The sequence below is a fragment of the Mauremys mutica genome, chromosome 2 (assembly GCF_020497125.1).
Source record: "Mauremys mutica isolate MM-2020 ecotype Southern chromosome 2, ASM2049712v1, whole genome shotgun sequence".
Taxonomy (NCBI): domain Eukaryota; kingdom Metazoa; phylum Chordata; order Testudines; family Geoemydidae; genus Mauremys; species Mauremys mutica.
In genome coordinates this window covers 71,326,135-71,350,082 of record NC_059073.1, presented here as the reverse complement: position 1 = coordinate 71,350,082, position 23,948 = coordinate 71,326,135, and the positions used below count along the sequence as shown (strand labels likewise).

Sequence of the window (23,948 nt, the reverse complement as noted above, 5' to 3'; positions counted from 1 at the left end):
TTATTTCAGAAATCGGTGTAATTTAACGTCACTTACACACATTTCGATATAAAACCAGGGACACGTTTCACGTTAAATAAACTGAGTGTTGCTTAGTTTTTAATACCAGTACACCAAACATGAAGCAGGTGATTTGTCAAGCTAAGACATAGACGAGAGTCCATGTATGAGATGATCTCCAGGGCCAATACAAACAATCCATATAAAAGATCTCTCGTTATGCATTCCATTATACATCCACCTCCCGTGTCTCCGTAGTTAAGGTTACAGCTAAGTATCGGTTTATAATTTGCTCACATGGACGATTGCTTGACCGAATAATTCCCCCCACCCTGAATCCTGGAAAAATCCGTCCCCGCCGGGCGCTGTCTGTCTTGTAACCCGCACAGGTAAAGAGTCGCTGGAAGGGGCGGGGCGGGGCTGGGACTCTTCCATTCCCCGCTCAGAGCATCGAGCCCCCCGTCACCTTCCCAGCCCAAACCCCGCCCCCGCCCGCCATTGGCCGCGGCTCTGGGTAAATAGGGCCGCGCTCTGACAGCTGCCAGCAGTGAGCCCGTGACCCCCCCTCACTGGAGACCCTGCTTCAATCAGCGGCGTCCCCGCGCCCAGCCCCGCGCGCCCAGCCTGCCCGGGGAGCTGTCCCTGCTGCCCCAGCCGAGCCAGGGGAGAGGGGGCTGCTCGGAGCGGACAGTCCCTTTCCTGCCAGCTGTTGCCCGGGGAGGGGTCGGAGGCGGGTCCGGGTCAGGCCGGCTCCTCCCGGTGGCTCCGGCCCGGCTGCCCCGAGATGAGCAGCCCCGATGCGGGCTACGCCAGTAGCGACGACCAGACGCAGGCAAGGTGCTCGCTCCCCATCATGATGCCGGCGCTGGGCCCCTGCCAGTGGGCAGAGACCCTGAGCCCCCTCGCAGACGCCAAGGTGAAGAGTGAGGCGGCCCCGGCGGGGGCTGCGAGCAGCCGGGCCAAAAGCGAGTCCCGCATCCGCCGGCCCATGAACGCCTTCATGGTGTGGGCCAAGGACGAGCGCAAGCGGCTGGCGCAGCAGAACCCGGACCTGCACAACGCGGAGCTCAGCAAGATGCTGGGTGAGTGTCCGCTAGTGAGCCGGGCCGGGCCGGGGGGGCTTCTCCGCCCACCTGCCCCAGCCCGGCCCGGAGCTGGGGAGTGGGGGAGGGTCCCCGCCCTCTGCGAGCGGCGCGCAGGGAAAGTTACCGAGTGCTGCTGGTACCTGCCCCGCGGGCGAGGACTGGAGCCGGGGCTGGTGCGCTGGGGGCAGAGGGTATGGGAGGAGTGGCCAGTGCCTCTCGCCCGGGGACTGGGTTAGCGAGGGGAGCGCGAGGTGGGTAGCGGGGTGTGGAGCCGGGCGGGCGTTGGGGGCCGCACTGGGGGGATGGAGGCGGCCGGGCGCCGGAGCGGGAAGGGGCGGATGCAGGCGGCCGGGTGCTGGGTGGGGGCGCCCTGGGGGGATGGAGGCGGCCGGGCGCCGGAGGGGGCAGGTGGGGGCGGATGCAGGCGGCCGGGGGCTGGGTGGGGGCGCCCTGGGGGGATGGAGGCGGCCGGGAGCCGGAGGGGGCAGGTGGGGGCGGATGCAGGCGGCCGGGGGCTGGGTGGGGGCGCACTGGGGGGATGGAGGCGGCCGGGCGCAGGCGGCCAGGTGCTGGGTGGGGGCGCACGGGAGGCGCACGGAAGAGCCGCAGGGTTACGCGGTTTGTCGCCCCGCAGGGAAGGCCTGGAAGGCGCTGTCGCTGGCGGAGAAGCGGCCGTTCGTGGAGGAGGCGGAGCGGCTGCGGGTGCAGCACATGCAGGACCATCCCAACTACAAGTACCGGCCGCGCCGGCGGAAGCAGGTGAAGCGCCTGAAGCGCGTGGAAAGCGGCTTCCTGGCGCACGGGCTGGCGGAGGCGCCGGGCGCCGGGCTGGCCAGCGAGGGCAGCAGGATGTGCGTGGAGAGCCTGGCGCTGCCCTACCCGGAGCAGGGCTACCCCGCCGTGCAGAGCGCGCTGCCCCCGGCGCTGGGCCACTACCGGGACTGCCAGCCCCTGGCTGCCGCCTTCGACGGCTACAACCTGCCGACCCCGGACCCGTCCCCGCTGGACGCGGCGGAGAGCGAGGCGGCCTTTTTCACGCCGCCCCTGCAGGACGAGTGTCAGCTGGCGCCCTACGGCTACCCCGCGGCCGAGTACCCCGCGCACGGGGCCGAGAGCCAGGCCAGCGCCGCGCTCCGCAGGCACCTGCCCCGCGCCGAGCCGCTGGGGCAGCTCAGCTCCCTGCAGAGCCTGCTGGGCTGCCAGGGCCCCCTGCACGCCTACTACGGGCAGCTGTGCCCGCCCGCCGGCCCGGCCCGCGCCCCCCAGCTCCCGCCGCAGCCCTGCCAGCCCTCGCCGCCGCCCGAGGCGCAGCAGTGCAGGGAGCCGCTGGAGCACCTGTCGCAGGACGAGCTGCTGGGCGACGTGGATCGCACCGAGTTCGAGCAGTACCTGCACTTCGCCTGCAAGCCCGAGCTAGGGCTCCACTTCCCGGGCCACGACGCCGGCCTGGCCGCGCCAGACGCCCACGGGCCCCTCTCCTCGGTGGTTTCGGATGCGAGTACTGCTGTGTATTACTGCACTTACCCAGACGCCTAAGAGACACGGTCACTCCCAGCGCTCTCGCGGTGCGAAGTAGCTGTGAGTCTGTGGCGGACTCCCCAGTGATGGGAAGCCTTGTACAGAAGGGTGTGTGCTTTGCTCCTATTTATGTAATTTATTGGAATCTTCACTGGAGCTATCGGACAGTCAACCTGGGTCGAAAAGTACTTATCTGTTTGAGATAAAACATGGTTGTTATAAGATACAGGTATGGGTCTTCTATGGCTGGCTGACCTGCAGCTGGTTCATCTGTCTTATATGTCAATGTCTGTCTGTTTTGTAAGAGTAATGATAAAAGTGGTGCCCCTCTTGCCCACAATGTTTTTACTAGTTAAACTTTTTAGAAATGCCTCCTTTAAAAGATTGACTTATTTTGTACTTTTTAGAAAATAAATCACTGAGATTTCTTATGCATTTGTTTTTCTGTACTAGTAGCATTCCTTTTTAGACCATGGTAATGCCAATCCTGCTCTAAGCAGAGAAATCATGGAGTGGGGAAAAATGTAATTACTTGGCCTGTGAGCAATTTCCTGCCATCATTAATTTGGGCAAAGGATCTCTGGAATGAAACAAGGCTTTTACTTGCCAACTTTGGACTCTTAGTGCTGAAATAACCAGACCTACTGTACCCTTGTTTGGGACACACTCCTGACTTCTGTGAACAGTACTTCTTACCAGTCTAGAAGAGCAAACTAATATCCTTTGGCCTAATATTTTCTCTTTGTTGTTCTTGGGTCCTTTTCAGACATAGTATAATAACTAATTCATGCTGATCCTTCAGCTGGGTTTAGATTATTCTATTTTTATGGCAGTTGCTCAGGGCCTCAGAAGCCATTGTGCTGAAGGAAGAGTAACAAACAAGATTTCAAGGTAAGGTGCTTGTTACTAGAAGTGAATCCCAGCCTAGCAAATAACTTTAAATGTGAACTTCCCCTCAGCTTCAACATTCTTGTTTAGATACATCTCCGCCAGAAGGAAAAAAATAGATACATCAAAATCACCTCTGTAAAAACACAAAGCCAAATGACATTTCTAGAAAGGACCTTGGATTTTGATTGGAGTGTCTGATGAAATATTTCATTAAGCAAACAAAAAACCAAATGTAATAAGTACCTACATACTAGATGAGTCTTAATGGAACAAACTAATGTTACCTCCTGGTGAGCTGGAATCTCAGACTGGATAACTGACCTTTTTCCTTACAATTTAGGAAGGCCAGTACTGCTTATTACCAACAAAGATAACTACAATTCTGGCCTGTGTTAGCAGCTCAACTTCAGATCATTGGGAATACCCTAATGTACGCAAGCAGATTAATTTAATTTCAGATAAATACTCTATACACATGGGATGGTAAATATTAAGCAGAGAATATAATTTTATGTAGTATCTTGTGATCAAGAGGCCAAATTCTGACCTCATCTAGGCCAGCATAAAGCCTGAGTAAACTCATTGACATCAATGGAACTGACTAGTTCATAGACTTCCATGGAGTTATTCAAGATAATACATAGACTAACTGAAATCATAATCTGGATCAAATTATTTTAAAGTGCTTTCTACAGTATTTAATGGAACAACAGTGAAGATGAGCACAGAACCCATGCTCTAGAAAATAGTGGCAAGCTAAAACAGAGCAGGGCAGGAGTGGTAGCAGGAATGGTAAATTTTAGGGATGAAGAGCATTAATGTGGTCTAGGTATGTACTTTCATGCATCCGTCTAAGGCAAACATGGTACACTGTGCCAGTTTCTCTTATGTACTGTTGGTGATGAAAACGTAAAACAGAATCTAGAATGATCAGGTATAATGCAATAATACATTTTTTTGGTATTAGTTTTTCTTCTCCCAAATTGTTGTAGATATCACAAAACTTAACACTTTACTGCTACATTAGTAAATGGTACAGGTGCAGTTTAAATAAACATAAATTTATGTATATAAATCCTCTACATTAAATAACATTAAGACTGTGATCTTAAACACTCAAAAGTAGGAAGTGCTAGAATTAAGGTTGCAAAGGCAATCTTAATGATCACGTGCTCTTTTTTTCCCACAGGATCCCTGATTCATTCAGTGCATAGGATGAATGGTGTTCATTAAACGGGTATCTATTCAATATTGCTTTTTATCCTCATAATTCAGTGTTTGGCCCCACTGAATTATTGCATGCCAGCCAAGCCTTGGAGTGAATACAAAATTATTAACTTCCTCATGGGCTTTTCTACTGTGCTCCCATCATAATATTTTAGTTCTTTACACACAATGAATTATCTTCACAGTACCCATGATGTGAGGCAGTGGTATTATCCCCATTTTACATATGGGGAACTGAGGCACAGACTACAGCCAAAAGTGTCAAGTTGGGTATCCCACTTGAGATGCCTGCGGTCTGATTTTTTTTTCAGAGTACTTACCATTTTATATGTTCAGAGCAGAACTCCCATTGTCTTCAGTTGCAGCTGTGAGTACCTAGCACTTTTGCAAGCCAGATCCCAGGTTTGTCTCAAGCTGAGGTATCCCAAAAATGAGGACTACATAGAGGCCACCTGTGAAAATGTTGGTTTATATGACTTGCCTAGCATCACATAGGAGGCTACCAGAAGGCTATCCTTTCTCCTGCTGCAGCCCACTCCTCATATATCACATTTCCAACTTTTACAACACAAGATAGGATTCCTACAGAGAATAGCTTCATTCATTACACAACCCCAGTTCATTCCCAGAGCACTGTTCAGTTTTTCACTGAATGAGGCAGTAATTGCTGAATGCCTCATTGAGGTAATGAGTAACTGGTTGCAGGAGTAGGATGTTAATGTCTACTATGTAGACATGGCACCGTATGTGTGGATGGAGACACATACTAGCCATTAGGTTTCACAGGAATTTCTTAAATAACAAAGCAATGTTAAGTTGCTGGAATAATTGATTCAGTTCCAAATTCTCCAGGGAAGTATCTTCTAGTGACCACAGAACCTTCTTCCCCAATCTCCCAGCCTCGCTCTGTTCTCTTCTGCTACTATTCCCCCTCAAATCCCACATGATACCACCCATCTCATTGCCTCTCCCCATCCACAGCTACTGCCCACCATGCTCCACAGTCCTTAGCTCCTGCCCGTCTCCTCTCATGTCCCCACTAAGCTGCTTCCTCTATCCTCTACCTCTGGTTCTGCCCATGTTCTGCTTCTATTCTCCCACTTCCTTCTGTTTCTGCCCTTACCCCCCATCTCTCTTTCCCTCACAGGCTTCTATCTCCCCTCCCTGCAAGCTCTTACCCCTGTTCCCCCTGCTGCATCTCTTCCCTTCCCTGACGTATTCCCACCTGCATTCAACCCCTCTGTTCATCAAGATTTTGTCCCGGACCTCCTGGGGAAGAGGCTCAAGCAGCTAGCCAGTTCATTGCAGATGTGATTGAAAATTCAGAAATAATAATGAAAGAAGATCTGTGCATTGCACATGACAAGCTTGCTTGGGTTCTATACTGTGATTTCATATGCTTGGACTATGATGGAAACATTTTGGATGCCTGCACATTTGCTTTGTTAGCAGCTTTAAAGAATGTACAGTTGCCAAAATTTACTATAAATGAAGAAACAGGTTTGGCAGAAGTCGATTTAAAACAGACAAATCCTTTGAATATCAGAAAGCATCCAGTTGCTACATCGTTTGCTGTATTTGACGACACAATACTCATTGTTGATCCGACGGCAGAAGAGGAGGACCTGGCAACTGGAACTGTAACCATTGTAATGGATGAAGAAGGCAGACTATGTTCTGTTCATAAGCCAGGTGGAAGTGGCCTAACAGCAGCAAAACTTCAAGACTGTATCACCCGGGCCGTTACAAGACACAAAGAAGCGAAGAAGCTGATAGATAAAGTGATAAAAAGTATAAAACCAAAATAAACGTAAGGCAAGGTCTCTTCAAAATGGGTTTGTAAAAACGGTATTTGTTAGAGTGTTCACCAACCCTTTATACTAAATAAACAGATATCAATACTTTTTTTTTCTTTTAGTAAGACTGCCACCTCCTCACTGCCAGTGTGCCAGCGGGGGGGACCATTGAGAGCACTGGAGAGAGAGTCTCCCTGCTGTTTGTTCCAGTTCTCAGTGCCACAGTGGCTCCCAGATGGTAGGAGGAGCAATTGCAGTGAAAACGCAGCTCAGCCCTTGCATCTCTGGGATATGGGGCTTGCTGAGTACGAACAGAATCATCAGAAAATTCTAACTAATCTTCACTGAGCATGTTCAAGCTAAGCCCCTCCACCCCCACCAGACTTACAATGGCCAAACAGCAAATTTTTATGGATACAGCAAAAGGCATGTCCCTGACACTGAGCAATACCCCTGCTAAACTGAAAGTCCCTGCTTCAAATAATCTAGTGGAATAAAATCATTGTAAGAGTTGCTTTAACTTGGCCATAATAATGTTTTTCTCCCTGGCTTTTAATTCTTGGAAATGGCTCAACCGTTTTAGCTGAAGGTATCCAAAACACTTCGGCCTGAGGCAGACACCTGCCTTGGAAAATTTCAGCCCAAATTGTTTCAATCTTCAACGTGAGTATTAGCGACTGAAAATAGGGTCTTATAATGCAGAGTGTCAGACAAACTATAACTAGAGGTGTTGCTATCTACCCTACTTATAGCACTAGTTCAGTATAATGACTTTGGCCTTGCCTACCCACAAACTAGCACAGATTTAACTAAAATCTATTTAAATCTAATTTAATTAAAACTGAGCAAGCCTCTGTGTAGATGATCTTAAATCATTTTTTAAAATGGCTTATATTAATTTAGTTAGTTAATTCCTTGAGATGGGTTTACTCAAAAAACACATTGATTTAATTAAATTAGTTTCTAAATCAAATTGGTGGTCTTATTATGTGTACACTTATGAACAGGTTTGTGTAAAATCAATTTAGCTTACTGAAGATTTTAAACATCAAATTAATAGGAGGCTTCTGATAAAGGTGTTGGACCCATGTAATTAAATTGATTAGTAACCAATTTAGTTGAGGCAATGTGCCTTCTTTGTGTAGACTGCTTACCAAATTAAGCCAAATCAATATACATATTTTAAATATCAGTTTAAGAGTGTCCTCACAGGCATTTGCCCTGCTTTAACTAAATCGATTTACCCTTTAAACACACCTTTAATTAAACCGGTACATATTTGGGTATAGAGCAGGGCTTTCTGACCAACTGTTCTGCTGAACTCGATAGCATTGAAGACCTTTCTGATAGAAAACAGGGACTATTTGTGTGAAGTGTACTCATTATTCCTCCATCTTGTAGTTATGAGTTGCTCAGAGATTTTAAATAATAAATCTGCATTATTTTCTCACGTGATATTGAGAATTTCAGCCAAGTGATAAATATCTTGATTAGACCCTTCCATGACGTATTGGTCAGAATGCTGGCCAGGGAGGAAGAGAGAAGAACAACTATTTCATACTACTGAAATGACAGTGCTCAGGGGCATTCTGAGTCAGATGAGAGTTAATAGACTTTGCAACGAGACAGTAAGTGCCATGATGCAGGTAATACTCATCACAGAAAAGCTGAGGCAGTATCAACTGAGATGGTTGGGTCATGTGAAATGACAAGATGTGGGATATGTAGGCCAGAGAATACAGGAGTTGTCATGGGACAAGGACCACAAGGACAACCTAGAAAAAGGTGGTTTGAGATGCTGAGTACATGGATAAGGTTGGTGTCAGCATGGAAGACACACTTGACAAGAACACTTGGAGATGAAAAATGAAACTCTTGATCCCGATTGATGGGATAAGATGATGAAGAAGCTATTGAGAATTTCAGATCAGATTCAGCTTTGAAGTGTAGTTATTAGTGGCTTCTGGATATAGTAATACTGTATTTTTACACAGTACTTTTCACTTCAGGATAGCAAAGAACTTAAAAAATATTAATGAATTGTCGCATAATAGCTATGTCAGAGAAGGAAACTGAGGCATTAAAAGGTTAAAGAACTTGTCCAAGATCACAGACAAAGGCTGTGGCAGAACTGAGAGGAGAACCCGGATAACCTGAGTAACTTAAAAAAAATTAAGGCCATGATTTGAGCACAACATTTATTATTGGAACATGTGAACAGCGTATACTGTATAGCTAATCATTAGGGTAAAGATGCTTGAACTGAAAGTGTCAGCAATGTCTTAAGGCTTGTCTATACTGCAGGCTAAATCGATGCCACTGTGATTGATGCATCGTTGTTGATTTAGTGGGTCTGGTGAAGATGTGATGAGTTGATGGGAACGCGCTCTCCTGTTGACTTCAGTACACCACCTGCTCAAGAGGCAGAAGGTAAGTCCACTGGAGAGCATCACCCGCCTACATAGCATGGCATAGACACCACATTAGGTCAATGTAAGCTACGTTGCTTACGGGAGTGATTTTTTCACATCCCTGAGCAATGTAACTTCCATCGACTTAAGAGGCAGTGTAGACCAGGCCTTAGATTTCAAATACCCCTCCTTTCAAAATAAAATCATATATTTGTTATCACAGCTGTATATATAACACTTGTAATATTATTTTGTCTGGCATAGGAAAATGTCAAAGTAAGTTAAAAATATAATGTTATCAGAAACTAGGTTCTTACAGCTTTAAAAAACACAAACAACCCAACTGATAGTTTTAAGAAGTAGGAGTGTATCATCTTCTGTAACACTTTAACAAACAACAATTCAATGAAAGTCAAATATAATTCCACGCCTTTGCTTATCAGAATAAAAACTTGTTTTATGGAGTATTCCTTGCAGTTATCAAGGGAATATAGTTATTGTTCATGTAAAGGGTGGCAGCTCCATTTACCCATAGAGAATATATTTAGGAACCAGCAATCTTGGGCTCTTTCCAAGGCATTGTGGAATTACTTTACAGTGTCTGATTTACTTTAAAGCTTCTTGTTATGGCAGTTTAGAAACAAAATTTATTCTGCACACATCCTGTTTAAAACAAATTTTTCTCCTCTGTTAAACAAAGATAAAGAATATTAGAATATGTTTTTGCAGCTAAAGGTTGCATCTTGATTAGCTAAAAAGGTAAACCAATATTTGTGGATTCATGAACTGATCGTTTGGCATGATGCAATTTTTTATTTCAAATATATAGGTTGTTATTTCTCACTTGCAAACTGGGCCTTAGTGTTACTCATATTGTGCCATCATTATTTTGTTTTACCTTTTGAATTTTTTACACAAGTATATTGGGGCTTTTTGTAAGCTAGTACGAATTAGAGAAAATTTCCATGACTGTGTGCATTGTGTGCGTATTCAGAGAACATTCTTCTGTCAGGGAGTGAGATCCTGTCCACCTTGCTTATGTGAAAGCAACAGAAATCAACAAGAACTTTGCAAGAGTAAGGCAAACATTTATTCATTTATAATACCTATGAAGAGAGTATATAATACTTATTGGATATATAAGTGTAATGCTGTTAAAACAACTGTTAATAACAATATCTTGTATTTATATAGAAACTTTGTTTCAGAATGATCTGATACACTTCTTAGAGAGTTTATACATGGAACCACTTCACTCACTGCTAATTTGAAATATTGCAGCAGTTCAGTACCAACAAACATTTTTGATGTGTGATGGAAAATTAAGAGAGTCATCCAATTAAAGCTACAGAGCGATATTTAGATAGGTAAAATGTGGTCACCTAATCAGGGATTTATAGGACACAAGAGCTTTCACCTCTACTCTTGATTGAAATTCCCACCTTATTTTCACTGCAATTACTCTTGGAAAGGGGGATGGGAGAGACACATGCATAACTGCTACACAAGGGAGGAGGGGGCAGTTCTATGTTGAGGGGAGGAAGCTACTGTTTCTGTGCTCACTCAAATCCAAAATCTGGATCCCCCACCCCACAACCATCAAAGATGCAAAGGAGGAGCACCATCATTCTAAGCCAGAGACTGAAGTAGTGTCCACAAAAGAGCCATTGCATCATTTCCTCAAGCCCTCTTAGTTTCTGCATGAAAGGGCAGTGAGTTTCACCTTTATGTGAAATGTACAATGGGATCTTTAATGATTATACATTTAAATGCCCCTGAAATGCCATGGTGGTATTATCATTTCTGATTTTAGTTAAGAAATGGCTACCTGCTAATTCATGGGCAGATACAGTGTCCCTTACATGTACACAACTGGCATGGAGGGTAGCTACCAGAAATTCCAGACGATAGGCTTGAATGGCAGCGCAGCGATATGGTGTGTTTGTGTAGGGGAGTGTTCTGCAGCCTTTTACTTTGGAGGAGTTGGGAAAATGAATTTTGTCTTCCCAAATTCATCCTCACAATTCAAACATTGAAAATCACCCTCATTTCTGGGGCACCATCCATTCTGTCACTTCTTGAAAGGTTTTCTTTTGAAATTTCTGAGCCGTGGAAAGCAGAAAGAATAAGGTTTTCACAGTATTGGAACAAGATTTATATATGTTATAAATGGAAATCCATGTTACTACAACAATAAGATTATATTTTAAAATACAAAAGAGTCAGGGCATACAAAAGTAAACTTGTCCAGCATGGACATATGGAATCAGATCCTCACCTGGTGTTACTCCATTAAAGTCAGATATTTATTAGCTTAACTAGCTATTGATAATATTTTATATGTGCAAGATGAGCTAGTTAATGTAACTATGAGATGTTACTATCAGATAGAGGTGTGATGGATGCCTATAAATAAACTTTTTTATTCCCTGACTTATTTTTACGCGTGTAACTCTAGCTCTGTATTCATGTTGGTGTTTTTCTCCTTTACTCAGGTATTATTGTTGATTTGGCTTTTTATTTTTATTTTTTTAGAAAATGGGGGGAAAGGAGAGAAAAAGAAACTGCCTGTGCAAGTTAGCATTTAAAGCTCATGCCTACTGTGGGGAAATTTACAACACCAATCAGTGTGCAACATGTTTACAGTGTTAGAACTGATGGGAGCTTTAGTGTAAATGAGGCTTCAGCAGCCAGATCAGTTTTCATCACTGCTGGTGAAGAGCAAGCATAGTTGAAATGGTAGTAAGGGAAAGAGGTAGAAAGGATGGTCTAGTGGACAGGGCATTGGGATAGGACTTAGAAGATCCTGGTTGCATTTGTAGCTCAGCCACAAACTTCCTGTGTGTCCTTGTGCTAGTCACTTAATCTACTTGGTTCTCCATCCCACATAGCAGAACCTTATATCAGATGGGTGAGGATAAAGTATTTTAATGGTTGTGAGGTACTACAGTGATGAGTGTCATAGAAGAACAGATCCAACTCTAGGAGTTTTCTCTACACGGCAGCTCTCACTGGCTCTACCACCAGTATAGCTGAAGTGAATTATTTTTTGTAAATGTTCCCAGTGTAAAAGAAGCCCAATGGCCCCAATTACATGTCAAAGTTCACCCTTCATAATGATGGAGTCTGGAGAAAGTAGAGTTCATGTAGCACTCATAAGGGAATGTCATGGTGAGATTTACCTGTGCTCTGCCCTTTTAGGAATTGAAGGTCTGCAAAGGGGTTAAGGGGGGAAGCTCTGGGTGCAGCAGCAGAGTTGTATGTACATTGAAAGGCATGGACTGAGTAGCAGTGGGGGTTGTGCAAGCTGTGTTGGGGTGATTTATATTAATTTTAATAAAATCCCAGTTTGAAAACTGTCCCTGCTCTTGGGAGTATAACGTTTGGTGAGCACAGGCAGGAGAGGCTCAATTACAATAATCTGACCTCTCTGTGAGACAAACCTACCTAGAAGCGACTGCAGACTGTTCCAGGAAAAGGAGCCAGGGAAGATTTAATTGTTTGCAAGCAGGATGGCTGGGAGAGAATTAGAGACCATTCACCTGAAGGAAGGGGAGCTTTGATACCAGTTGAAGAATGAGCTTTTAAGAGAAACCTGTTACTCTCTGGGCATATTTGGGACAAATTGCATTAAAATTAATAATAATAATAATTGCTTTAATCAAATGGATAAGAAGCTATTTAGATAGTGAAGAGTTAGAAGATCAGGGATTGTCTACGCTGCTAGCATTAAAAGATACGATTTTTCCTCTAATTCCTACAGAAAAAGAGGAGTCAACTGAAACAAAGTAGAGACAATTCAGAAACAATATGCTGACAAATTAAAATTTCTTGACATATCGTTTTAGGAAAGCATGAAAGAAATTAAAAGATAAAATCATCACACTCACTCTAGAAAATATAATCCATTTTAAAAGAAGACTTTCAAATGACAGGACAGATAGGGAATTCTCCAGAAAAAGGTTGGTTAAGCCTAAGCAGTTTGATTTATCAAATTGAAAGCGGGATTTGAAAGAGGCAAGATAACCCAAGCTGTAATCAAAGCAGTTTGCCCATGACTGAGCCTCAGGAGCTATTTGGTGGGAAAATCTAATCTGAGCCTGCAAAACTGAGGAGCATTTTATGGTTTTGTTACCAGGAAAAATATGCAACTGAACTTTGTCTGCAGCTCTCAAGAGCAGCACAAGAGCCAAAAGAGGCACCTCAGAATTTCCTAGTCTGAACATTTGATTTGAGACATAAGATATTGTTTGCCTCACAAGAAGTTGACTCTGAGCTAAGATATGACCCTTGACCCTGCCCTGGTACAAAGCAAGTTTCTCCATTCAATCCTGACAGGACTGCAGAATGATAATATTCAGGCTGTGATGCAACCTTATTTAAAAGATAATCAGGTTGCAGGTGAGGCCTTATTGGAGAAGTTGCACACCAAAGTAGAGAAACAAAAGTTGACTCATTGATGTATGAAATCAGGGAACTAAAGGCTAGTATTAATGAAATCAAAGGTGTGAAAGCCAAAATTAACATATTAAAGCAAGATGTCCAGACATGTAACAAAAGCACCCCTGGGCAATGCCAGAGAAAGGAATGTGCTAGCTGCAGGCTATCTGGCAGAAGCAATACTTGACCACAGTTTCAGACGTGCCAGGAAGTAATGCAGGAAAATCACAAGAGAGCAGACACAAAGCTGTCACTGCATCTGATTTACCAGAAGCAGCCTGCATTTGCCATCTTATACCCAAGTAGCAAACCAGAGTAGCTAATTTATTTGGAAAGAGATGTGTGATGTGTTTAATCAACAAAACTCAAGCCCTGTAGGACACATGCACAGATGTGCCTGGTTTGAGTCAGTGGGTGGAAGATAATCTCTCAGGGACATGCTTTGGAAAGTTTGAAGAGCTACTGGAAAGAGAAGATGGGAGTTGAAAGCTATCAATGGACCTCAAACCCCTTACAAAGGAAGGATTGAAGTCCAGTTTCAATTAAGCAAATATGATGACATCTTAAATGTTTTGTTGCTGGTCACTCCACACAAATTAGAGAACTTGATCATTGGCTACAATTGAGGAGCTAGTAAAAAACCACTGCTGTAATTCACCTGATGAGGCACCAGCACCTAGCCTCATTAGCAATATGAAATGTATGTTTCCTTATGGTGGTATGGCAAAAGTGGAAGCGCTTGTGAACTTCATCAAAACAGCAGTTCAGACAATCTGTGCATTCTTAAAATGAAGAGAAGGGATGTAATTATCCCCAAAGGAAAAAACACTAATTTAACCTGTTGGGCTCATACAGGCCTAGATACTGAAAGTTGGACAGCAGTGTTTTGAACAAGATGCTGCTGTTCACTGGCCTGAAGGTTTGGACATAAAATACCTCAAGAATAATCTTTCCAGATCCATATCCCTGTCAATAACCCATCAAAACGTACCATCATTTTGAAAGGACAAACTGTGCTAGGAAATTTACAGCAGATTAAATCTGAAATTCCCTGGGGGTATTCATCATATAAAATAATTACAGGCAGCATCAGTGTCAAAAGACAGAGTTGGAAGTACCAAGGATCCAGGACTAAGCCAGTAAAGAGAACACCTTCAAACTGAGGGGATGACCGAGATCTGTTTGAACCAGCAGTGAACATGAGCCATTTGTCAGAGATTCAAAGGAAAATGGCCCAGCAGATGCCAAAAGAAGAGTCCAAAGCTTTCTCCAGAAATGATGGAGACACAAGGAAGATGTCTAGTCTGCAGATGTACACAACCAGCAACTAGAAGACTGACTTCTCAGTGCCCCATAAACTATGTAAAGAAATAAAGGAATGGCTTAAAAATCCCCTAAACAGGGGCCTGATTATAGTCATGCTATTTGTCACCAGTGGTATGTGTCTAGAAAGAGGATGGTAGTCTAAGACTTTTTGTAGACAATCAGGAATTTAACAGAAAAGCCATGCCAGACAGATTTCCATTCCTCAAATCCAAGATGTTCTGAATGGATGAGGAGGTAAATCTTGGTTCTCAGTCTTAGATCAAGGGAAGACCTAAAACCAAGGTTTCATGGCTGAAGAAAGTCATCATATCACAACCTTCATTACTTCATGGAGTCTACATGAATGGGTTAGAATCCCATTTGGGTTAACAAAACACTTGTGGCCTTCCAGTGAAGTATAGAAAAGTGCCTTGCGGAACATAGGGATGAGGTGTGCATTCCATATCTGGATGATGTCTTTATGTACAGTGGCACCTTTGAAGAACACATGGAGAATATAAGAAGAATGTTGCAACAGTTACAGAAGCATGATATTAAAATGAAAGCTTCTAAATGTGATCTCTTTAAGAGAGAGGTACATTACTTGGGTGTCTGCTGAAGGTTATAAAATGAATCCAGCTGACATGTTGGCTGTTCTTGCTCTTGTAGATGAACCATTAAACACCATAGGGGAACTCTGTAAGCTGCTATGCCTCCTATTTACTATTGAAGGTACATTCAAGACTTTTCTCCAATAGCAAAGCCACTGTAAGATTTGCCTGTTCAATTGGACTCAGAAAAAGAGGAAAGCCAAAAGTCAAGGGAAACGATATGGATGGATACCCTCCTAACTGCCAATTACCTCAACTGAGCAACACCAAACAGTTTTAAACCAGCTGATTGCCTAATACAGCCACCAATAATAGCCTATGCTGATTTTTGCTTTACCCTTTATCTATCATATAGATGCTTCCAATAAGGGTCTAAGCACAGTTTTATACCAATGTCAGGAAGATAAATTGTGGGTCAAGAACACCAACTGCAGCTTAGATGAATGATCTTCTTCATTCAGAAAAGCAGGAGTTTCTAACGTTGAAATGGACTGTAACTGAAAAATTCTGCAACTACGTCTATTACTCACAATCCTTCATGGCATACATTAACCTGTTTTCCTCTCTGAACATCACAGCACACTGGTTGGTTGCGGCTGACTTTAACTTCAAAGTTAAATATTGTCCAGGGAAATCTAATGTTGAGGCAGATAGTTTATTCAGGATACTCTTCAATATGGAAAAAATATATGACAGAATGCACAGAAGAGATTCTCCAAGACGACATTTTGGCACCTCAGAAGGAAGATACAGTTATTGTTATAATTCTCCTTTTTTTCAAGTCCTTGGGGTACAAACTTAATAACCGAGAGAACACAGGAAGATGTGGTAAAATCTCCACTCTCGTGCGTGAATGTGGCTGCATATGGATAAAGGTGGAATACCTTATCAGAAAATCGAGTTATGAAATCAACTGGTATTAGCTGAACCATACAAAAGGCAAGTATAGCAAGACGTATATGAAGAGATGGGACATTTGGCGCTGAGTGAGTAAACAGTCTTGTAAGAATTCAGTTTTATTGACTGCAGATGAATAGAAACTTCAAACATTAAGTCACTAGGCTCTGTACATGCTTCAAGCAAAAGAAACACAACCAACCTATCAGAGGTCCACTAAATAATATAGTTATAACAGAGCCATCCGAGCTTGTATAAATAGACTTCTTGCATCTAGAAAGAAGCCAAGGAGGATATGAATACATTTTAGTCCTAGTGGACTACTTTGGTATGTTTGTCTAAGCCTACCATACCCTACCACCAAGAAGTCAGGCAAGATTGTGGCAGACAAGATCTTCAATGACTTTCTTTTAAAAGTTGGTTTTCCCAAAAGGATTTGTCATGACCAAGGGGCAGAGTTTGAAAATAATATATTCAGAAGTTTACAGTACTATGGTAAAATTGAAACATCTCATAATCCTGTATCACCCACAGGGCAATGGTCAAGTAGAAAGACTGAACCACACTCTGCTGACTATGTTCAGAACCTTGCCAGATGGAAAAAAAAATGGTAGTATTCCCTTAATAAGGTCATGTAAGCCTATAACTGCATATTAAATGAGACTATAAGATTCTCACCCTTATAATCATTATATAGAAAATCAACAAATTTGCCCATTGACATTGCATTTGGTTTACCTGTAAACTATGAATCTGCACCTGGGGACAGAGAGAAATGGAAACTGCAGATGAAAGAAGCTTATGAACTGGAGTCAAAATGTCCTCAAAAATCTGCTGCTCATGGAAAGAATCAGTATGATCAGAAAGTGCCCGGTGCTGCTCTCGTACCTGATGACATAGTACTGGTCCAGAATCTTTCAGAGAGGCAGACCAAGCAAATTGAGATCCTATTGGGAAGATAAAATTCATTTAATACTTAAAAGAAAAGGGGAAAGTTCAGTCTATGATGTAAAAGCAGAAGATGAAAAAGGCTGTATTACCGTTCTTGATTGCAATCTTTTACTTTGTGACTTTTGACCCTTGGATATAACACCACCCTCTAAATCACCACAGCAGATGACACAGGGAACAAGACAAATTAGCATAATAAGAGATCAAAATGAGGACAGGAATTCAGACTCCCATGATTCTGACAGTGAGAGTGAAAATGAACTATATTGTGTGCTGGTATCACATGCTGCCCATGGCACAGAGACCCTGAATCCAGAGGCAGGAACATTGTAACCACATCTGGGAAATGAGGATGATGTTGATCTATAAACCTGGAAACTGCTGATCAGACTGATGTGATATTCACACAAACCATTGAAAGTCATAATGCCAAAAAGTGATCAAGTAGCCTGAAACCGGTAGTGCACAAGAGGATGGATCACCAGAGCAATCTTTGGACATGCAAGGTTGTCTGAATAAAGAGAGACGAACTGCATAGACATTGGCATATGAATATTATGGACACCTACTTATTGGTGTCTAAATCCAATTATGGGATTGGTGAATGAACCATGGGGTTGCCCTCAGGTTTGTCACATTCCATATTCAGTACTTATTTCTGTACCTACCCCTGCATTCTATCCAAGATTGTTGTAATATGAGTAATCAAAGTGATATTGGATGTTGCTTTAAATGAAGCATTATATAATTCTAGATAGTTGGTAATTATGTTAATTTAGTAGATTTTTTTTTCTAAATTGCTTGCCATATGCTCAGTGACTTGGAGTTACATGATTATACCACTGATGATCTAGGAATTGTTATTTCACAAGACATTAATATGTTTGGGAATTTAAACTGGTTGGAATTGGCTTTTCAATTGGATAGTGGATACTGGAACTATAATTGACACAGAAACTTTCTGCTTAATGTGAAATAACTGAAGAGAGATGCAGAAGTTTCCTTCATTAATACCACAACTTGTGAAAGAGGAGAGCCCCAAAGCCTCAATGAGAATGAGAGTTATGATCTTGTGGATCATGGGCTACTGATAATAAGCCAAATGGATGGTCTGTATGTTACATTTTGTCACCAGAAATGTCAGGATGATATTACATTTATAAGGGGGGTTGTGTAGTACTCATAAGGCAATGTCAGGATTAAATTTACCTGTGCTATGTCCTTTAAAGGAATGAAAGTCTGCTGAGGAGGTCAAAGGGGACAGCTCAGATTGCAGCAGCAGAGCTGTATGTGCTCTGAAAGAACAGAGCAGCAATGAGACTTGTGTAAGTGGTATCTGTTTTTTTAATATATTAATTTTAATAAAACCCTAGTTTTAAAACTGTCTCTGGTCTGGGAGTGTAACATTCACAACTCATTTGTTGTGTCTTTTATTCTTCACACAACAAATATAATATGAAGGAACCACACGTCCACAGTGGGGGTCCATGTCATTGTGTTTACTTAAACATATACAACATGTAAGGCTTGATACATATACATATTGCTGTTCTGGTTGGGTTCTGGCAGCTTTCAAAACATAAATCATGACTCACAAACTATTTAAAGTGGTGCTACCAATTTCTATGCACTACATACATCTCCCACTTAAATGTAAAGGACATAAAAAGTGACAAATACCTTATTATCAAAACTACTATCACTAAATATACAGCATGCTACAAATTAAGTCTCAGCAGTGGTTTACAACTTCTCTCTGGATAATGTCTTATAGGCATCTCAATAGTACCTGGAACGGTGTCTCTACTTTCTGGTGTCGCAGAAACAGCAATGTCTTCCTGCTCCTCTGTTGAGTCACTTGTAGTAGAAATAGGGACGGGAGGCTCACTGTTACTATCAAAAGTTGCTGTCTATGGCTGGATTGTAGGGTTGGTTTTTTTCAATAAGTGTCATACTGGTGTTGAAATCTTGCTGGACTTATACTTAAAAGATGATTTATGTGTCTTCTCCATAAGATGTTTGATGCCATTTCTATCTGATAAGACAGAGGTTCAATCTGTGATGTAATCACTCACAAATTACCTTGGTAGTCTCTGACTGTAAGACGCTTTCACCCAGGTGAAAGCTGTGCAGCTAGGTGTGACTATTTGTGGCCATTTGATCACAGTATTTCTTAAGAACATTCCTTTGTAGATCAGGGTTTGGCAAGTCCAGGCATCCCATAAACAACATTGCTGTAGTAGCATGGGCTGCATTTCTATAAATCAATAGAAAATTCTCAATCTTGTGTAATAAATTATCTAGTATGAGCCATAGCACAAATCACTTGTTTGAATGTCTGGATAAATCTATCTACTACTCTGTTCTGTCAGGATGACAGACAGCTGATGTGATATGTTGAATATAATTTCTTTTGACAGACAATTGAAACTTCGGATGTGAATTGAGGTCTAATGTCACTTACAATCGCTTCAGGGACTCCTTGAAAGCAATAGTCTTAACTAGATCTGGGTGAAGCTTTATCAGCAACTAGTAAATTTTCTGAATAATGCATTTTTGGGGCTCTGAAACAATTTGTGAATTCAGTTTTGGCAATCCCCCTTCCCCCCCTGCTATTTTTTCCCCCAGAAATGTCAAAATGTGTTATTTTGACATTTTCAAAATGAACCATTTAGACATTTCATTTTGAAGTGACATTTTTGAAACAACATATCAATTTGAATCCACATTCAAAACATTTATTTTGATCTGAAAAACATTTTTGGGATTTTCGTTTTAGTGAGAAAAACCAAAACATTCATTTTCCGTCTGAAATAAGCAATTTTTTTATTCTATTTTTCTGTTTGGCCACTGAACTGCAAAACCAATTAGTCTCTTAGCTCTAGTCTTAACTCTTCCAACATCTGTGCTGAACTAGTTGAATTCATACAGAATACTTCAAATAACTTAGAATGGGCATTTACTGCAATTAAAAACATATCTCCTGTAAATGGTCCAGTATTATCAGCCCCCTGGCCTCAAACATAGGCTTCCCAGGTGCTTAGAAAACAACCTTGACTATCATGCTACACCAACACATCAGCTTACCTGGGAATTCACAGACTTGGGTGGGCTAGCATCCAGGGATCCACAAGCCGCTTCCTCATTGGCCACATGGTCTTGGCCCTGACTGGCTGGTGACTATATATAAACTTTCTGCTTCAGCTCTGGGCCTTGTCTGAGGAACAAGCTATTGCCTGCTAGTTGCTACTTGGACCCATTTAACCTACCTTGCTTCACCTTCTCCTTGGATTAGCTCTCCTGTCAATTGGGCCTCTTGCTTGATCTCTGACCACTGTTTGAGACTGCCCTTTGACCTGCCTGACTCTTGGACATTACAAGTGTAGTCTGTGTAGTTGGGCACTCCAAGGATGCAAAGGAGCCTGTTTAGGCAAGTGTTGTGTTTGATGACAACCCTGATGTTGTTTTGCCATTTTCTTTATTTGTGTATCAATCCCTGATCGCAGAACAGAACTCCTGGCAAGAAATTTCATTTTTATAGTTTCCAAATGGCCTTCATGCAATTCTTGAATACTTGTGAGCTGAGTTTTGTAGAAAAAACCACTCTGGTTTCACACATGATCACACAGCCTTGTTTTACACTTAGCTGTCCTTTTTGCTGAAAGAAAACTGGAAAGAGATGTTTGTTTGCATCTATCCATCCATTCTATGTAATGTCATACACTTCAGCCAACACTGGATTGTCATTAGCTTTATGTCAAACCATGACACTTGTCACTGGTTCAATTTGTGCCATATAGAACATATTGACTGTCTCTGGTTCCACTTCAGTATTCCTACCTATGCCTTCCAATGGCAAGCATGACAAGTCATTTGTATTTAATGCTGGTTGGTACTTTTGAACTCAGTATAACAACAAGAATGACTAATTGTGGTGTCACCTCTACTGACGCTCCCCTCTTTGGGTTAAAAATTGAAACTAGAGGTTGATGATCTGTATCCAGAGTAAATCATTTCTCATATAGATACTGGTGATATATATATGTATTTAACTAATCTGACCACACTTAGAGCTTCTCTATCAATTTAAATGTGGTTACATTTTGCTGAAGTAAAAGATCTAGAAGCAGTAGGCCTTTCAGTAAGACCTTCCACTGTATGTGACGCTACTGCTTCTATTCCACATGTGGAAATGTCACAAGCAAACTTTATATGCAATGATGCATTGTGTTATGTAAGGACCTTTTCAGATGCTATAAGATTCTTTGCCTCCTCAAAAGCCTACCCTTGATATAGTGTGTGGACCAACACCATGTTTGTGCATTGTTTTTGTTTTGTTTTTGCTTTTGCTTTTTTTAGAGGATGTAACTCTGTTGCTATATTAGGCAAAAACCTCTGATAATAAATGACCATCCCCAGAAAAAGAACATAACTATCATATTTTGTGTTTAGGGTGCCTTAAGGATCACTTTAATTTTATCTTGTGATTTACACAAGCCATCTTTGTCAATGGTATGGCCACAATACATTGAGTCTTTGAAAAAATTTGAATATTTCCTTGCTGGCACTAAGCCCATACTTAGACAGCTTTGCAAGTGCCTTATAGAGGTTCCCAAGGTCCCAAGGGTCTTAATGTCAGCTTCTGGGACCAGTATATTGTCCAAGTAACACCAAGTGCCAAGAATACCCTTGGATACCTGGTCCATCACTCTCTGCTGAACACTGAGTGTAGATGCTGTTCCAAAAACTATCCTGTTTTATTGAAATAAGCCTTTATGTGGGTTAATCATAAGAACTTTTTGTCACTGTCTTCAGTCTCCATTTACTGGTAGGCTTGGGCTAGGTTGATCTTGGAGAAATGTTTACCACTAGTTAATGAGGCAAATGTATCTTCTAGTCTAGGTAAAGGATACTAATACTGGCCCACATGAAAAGTTGGATTAATGGGAACCATGAAATCACTGCAGATACAGATGGACACTCTCTCTTGCATTAGTGGCATTATAGGGGTTTTCCAGTTAACCTTGGCAAAAATTGCAGAGACCTGTAAGTTCCTCTGCTTTCGCTGTATTATTGTTTCCACTACTGTCCCTGGGCCCATCAGACCAGGCTAGACTAGCAATAGGCTAAAAAAAGGTGCTTTTAAAATGGAATTAAGCTAAATTTAATTAGTTAACATGATTTGAAATACTCCTTAAAGCCTTTACCACATCATTAGCTGGTCATGTTGTAGCCTATGCATGAGTCTTGCCCCCATTCCAAGCTACACCAGCCATTTAGGTGGTGCAAAGGGTGGGAATCTGTCTCAATGGGGCAACTGGAGAATCCTGTGGGACCAGCCAGCCTAATGGGCTCCTCCCTTTGACTAGGAGTCAAGTTGGGGATGTTTTGGGACCAGGAAAGGCTGTGGCCAGAGTGTGCTGTACTTGGCGTTCCTCAACCAACATAATAACAACTCCAAAGGGAGCAGCATTTAGAGCAGTCCTGAGGCTCTTTTGAGTTACATCTGGGCCTGAACCACATTGCATAGACTACTTCTACTCCCTCAGCTGTGTCAAGCAGAGCTCTCGTGCAGCTGAGACTTCAGCCCCATATGTGAAATTAGTTGAGTGCATGTATCCTCTGGAAATAATCCAAGCTTCTCTTGTGCCAAGTGATGAAAAACAATAACAATATTGTGATGTCCCATATAAACATATCACTTTTGTGTGACTCTTCATGTTTCCTAAATTAGAACTACCGTTATATCCAGGAATTCTCATTTTCTTTTGCAGAATCAGTAATCTTTGAGTTCTCATGATTCACTTTAAAGTAGAGGAAAGGAAACAGTTCAGAAATTTCTCTGCATTACCCTTGACAGCAGGAAGGCAAACAGTGTCAGTTTTAACTGCTGCTGTCAGAGCTTGGCAAATCCCATTTGTACAACACGTTCTCACTCCCTCCCAATATACCACCGCAAAACGACCCTGCATTTAAACATTGCATTAATAGCCCTCTACATGCAAAGCACTGAAGAAGGTTAACAGAAGGACAAAGAATTAACACAAAATATAACAATAACCAACAGTAAAGACAAAAACCTCTTTAAGTGAGAAGAAAATATTATTTTTTTAAAAGCACAACAGAGGAGGCATCAAATCTTTAGCAGTAGCAGCATTCAGAAGAGGCAATGAGAGAGGTTTTGATATAGGTCTAAAAATGACGAACAGAAAAATGAAAAGAAAGGAGAAGAGAGTGCCAGACATCTGGGTCTAGAAGAAATAAAAGATATTATATAGATGTGAATCATGGGGAGAAGTACAACAAAGGGAAAGAAGATGAACAAAGGAAGCAAACAGGCAGAAGGCATAGAGTCTGACTTGAAGTGAAGGGAAGCAGATAGGGAAGAACCAGTTCAGGGGATTACATGTAAGATAAAATTTTAAAGCAGTGTTGCAGATGGTTAAGTCAGTGGAGTGACAGGAAGAAAAGAGAGATCTGTGAATACGGAGGCTAAACATAAATGTATGTGCGGTATGGGATTCATTGAAGTGGTTTAAGAGAAGGATTGTGGGAGACTGATGTAGATGGCATGGCAGAAATTGAGTCACGAGTTGACAAGTGTGGGGATCTTTTTCCATATCCAAAGTGAGAGATTTATAAAAATGATTATAGAAAATGTCAGTTCTTTGCTCATGATGATGATATCATGATGTAATGCAAATATAGATGCAATGTCTTTACTGGTAGTTCTAGGGCTAGGAGTCTCTGTGCTTAAAAACAAAGATTTGAGGAAAGGAAACAGAACGCTTCAAATCCATGCACCTTCTGCTTCCT

General features: G+C 42.3%; 2 protein-coding genes across 2 annotated transcripts; both read left to right on the top strand.

Moving 5' to 3' along the window:
* Window positions 1-575: 575 nt before the first annotated feature.
* On the top strand, window positions 576-3,310 carry LOC123362697 (transcription factor SOX-17-like). Its single transcript, XM_045003125.1, has 2 exons — window positions 576-1,082; window positions 1,720-3,310. The coding sequence occupies exons 1-2, from the start codon at window positions 785-787 to the stop codon at window positions 2,619-2,621; spliced, it is 1,200 nt and encodes a 399-aa protein (XP_044859060.1). The 5' UTR covers window positions 576-784; the 3' UTR covers window positions 2,622-3,310.
* A 2,631-nt stretch (window positions 3,311-5,941) lies between these two features.
* On the top strand, window positions 5,942-6,550 carry LOC123363180 (exosome complex component RRP43-like; the record flags this gene model as incomplete). Its single annotated transcript, XM_045004066.1, has 1 exon — window positions 5,942-6,550. A coding segment is annotated over one exon (588 nt), but the record flags the coding sequence as incomplete, so codon positions are not given.
* Window positions 6,551-23,948: the final 17,398 nt, after the last annotated feature.

Bases quoted from the DNA above. Each gene is read 5' to 3' on its own strand.
- LOC123362697 (XM_045003125.1), top strand. From the start codon at position 785: ATGAGCAGCCCCGATGCGGGCTACGCCAGTAGCGACGACCAGACGCAG. The intron at 1,083-1,719 runs GTGAGTGTCCGC...GTCGCCCCGCAG, and splicing joins GGAGCTCAGCAAGATGCTGG to GGAAGGCCTGGAAGGCGCTG.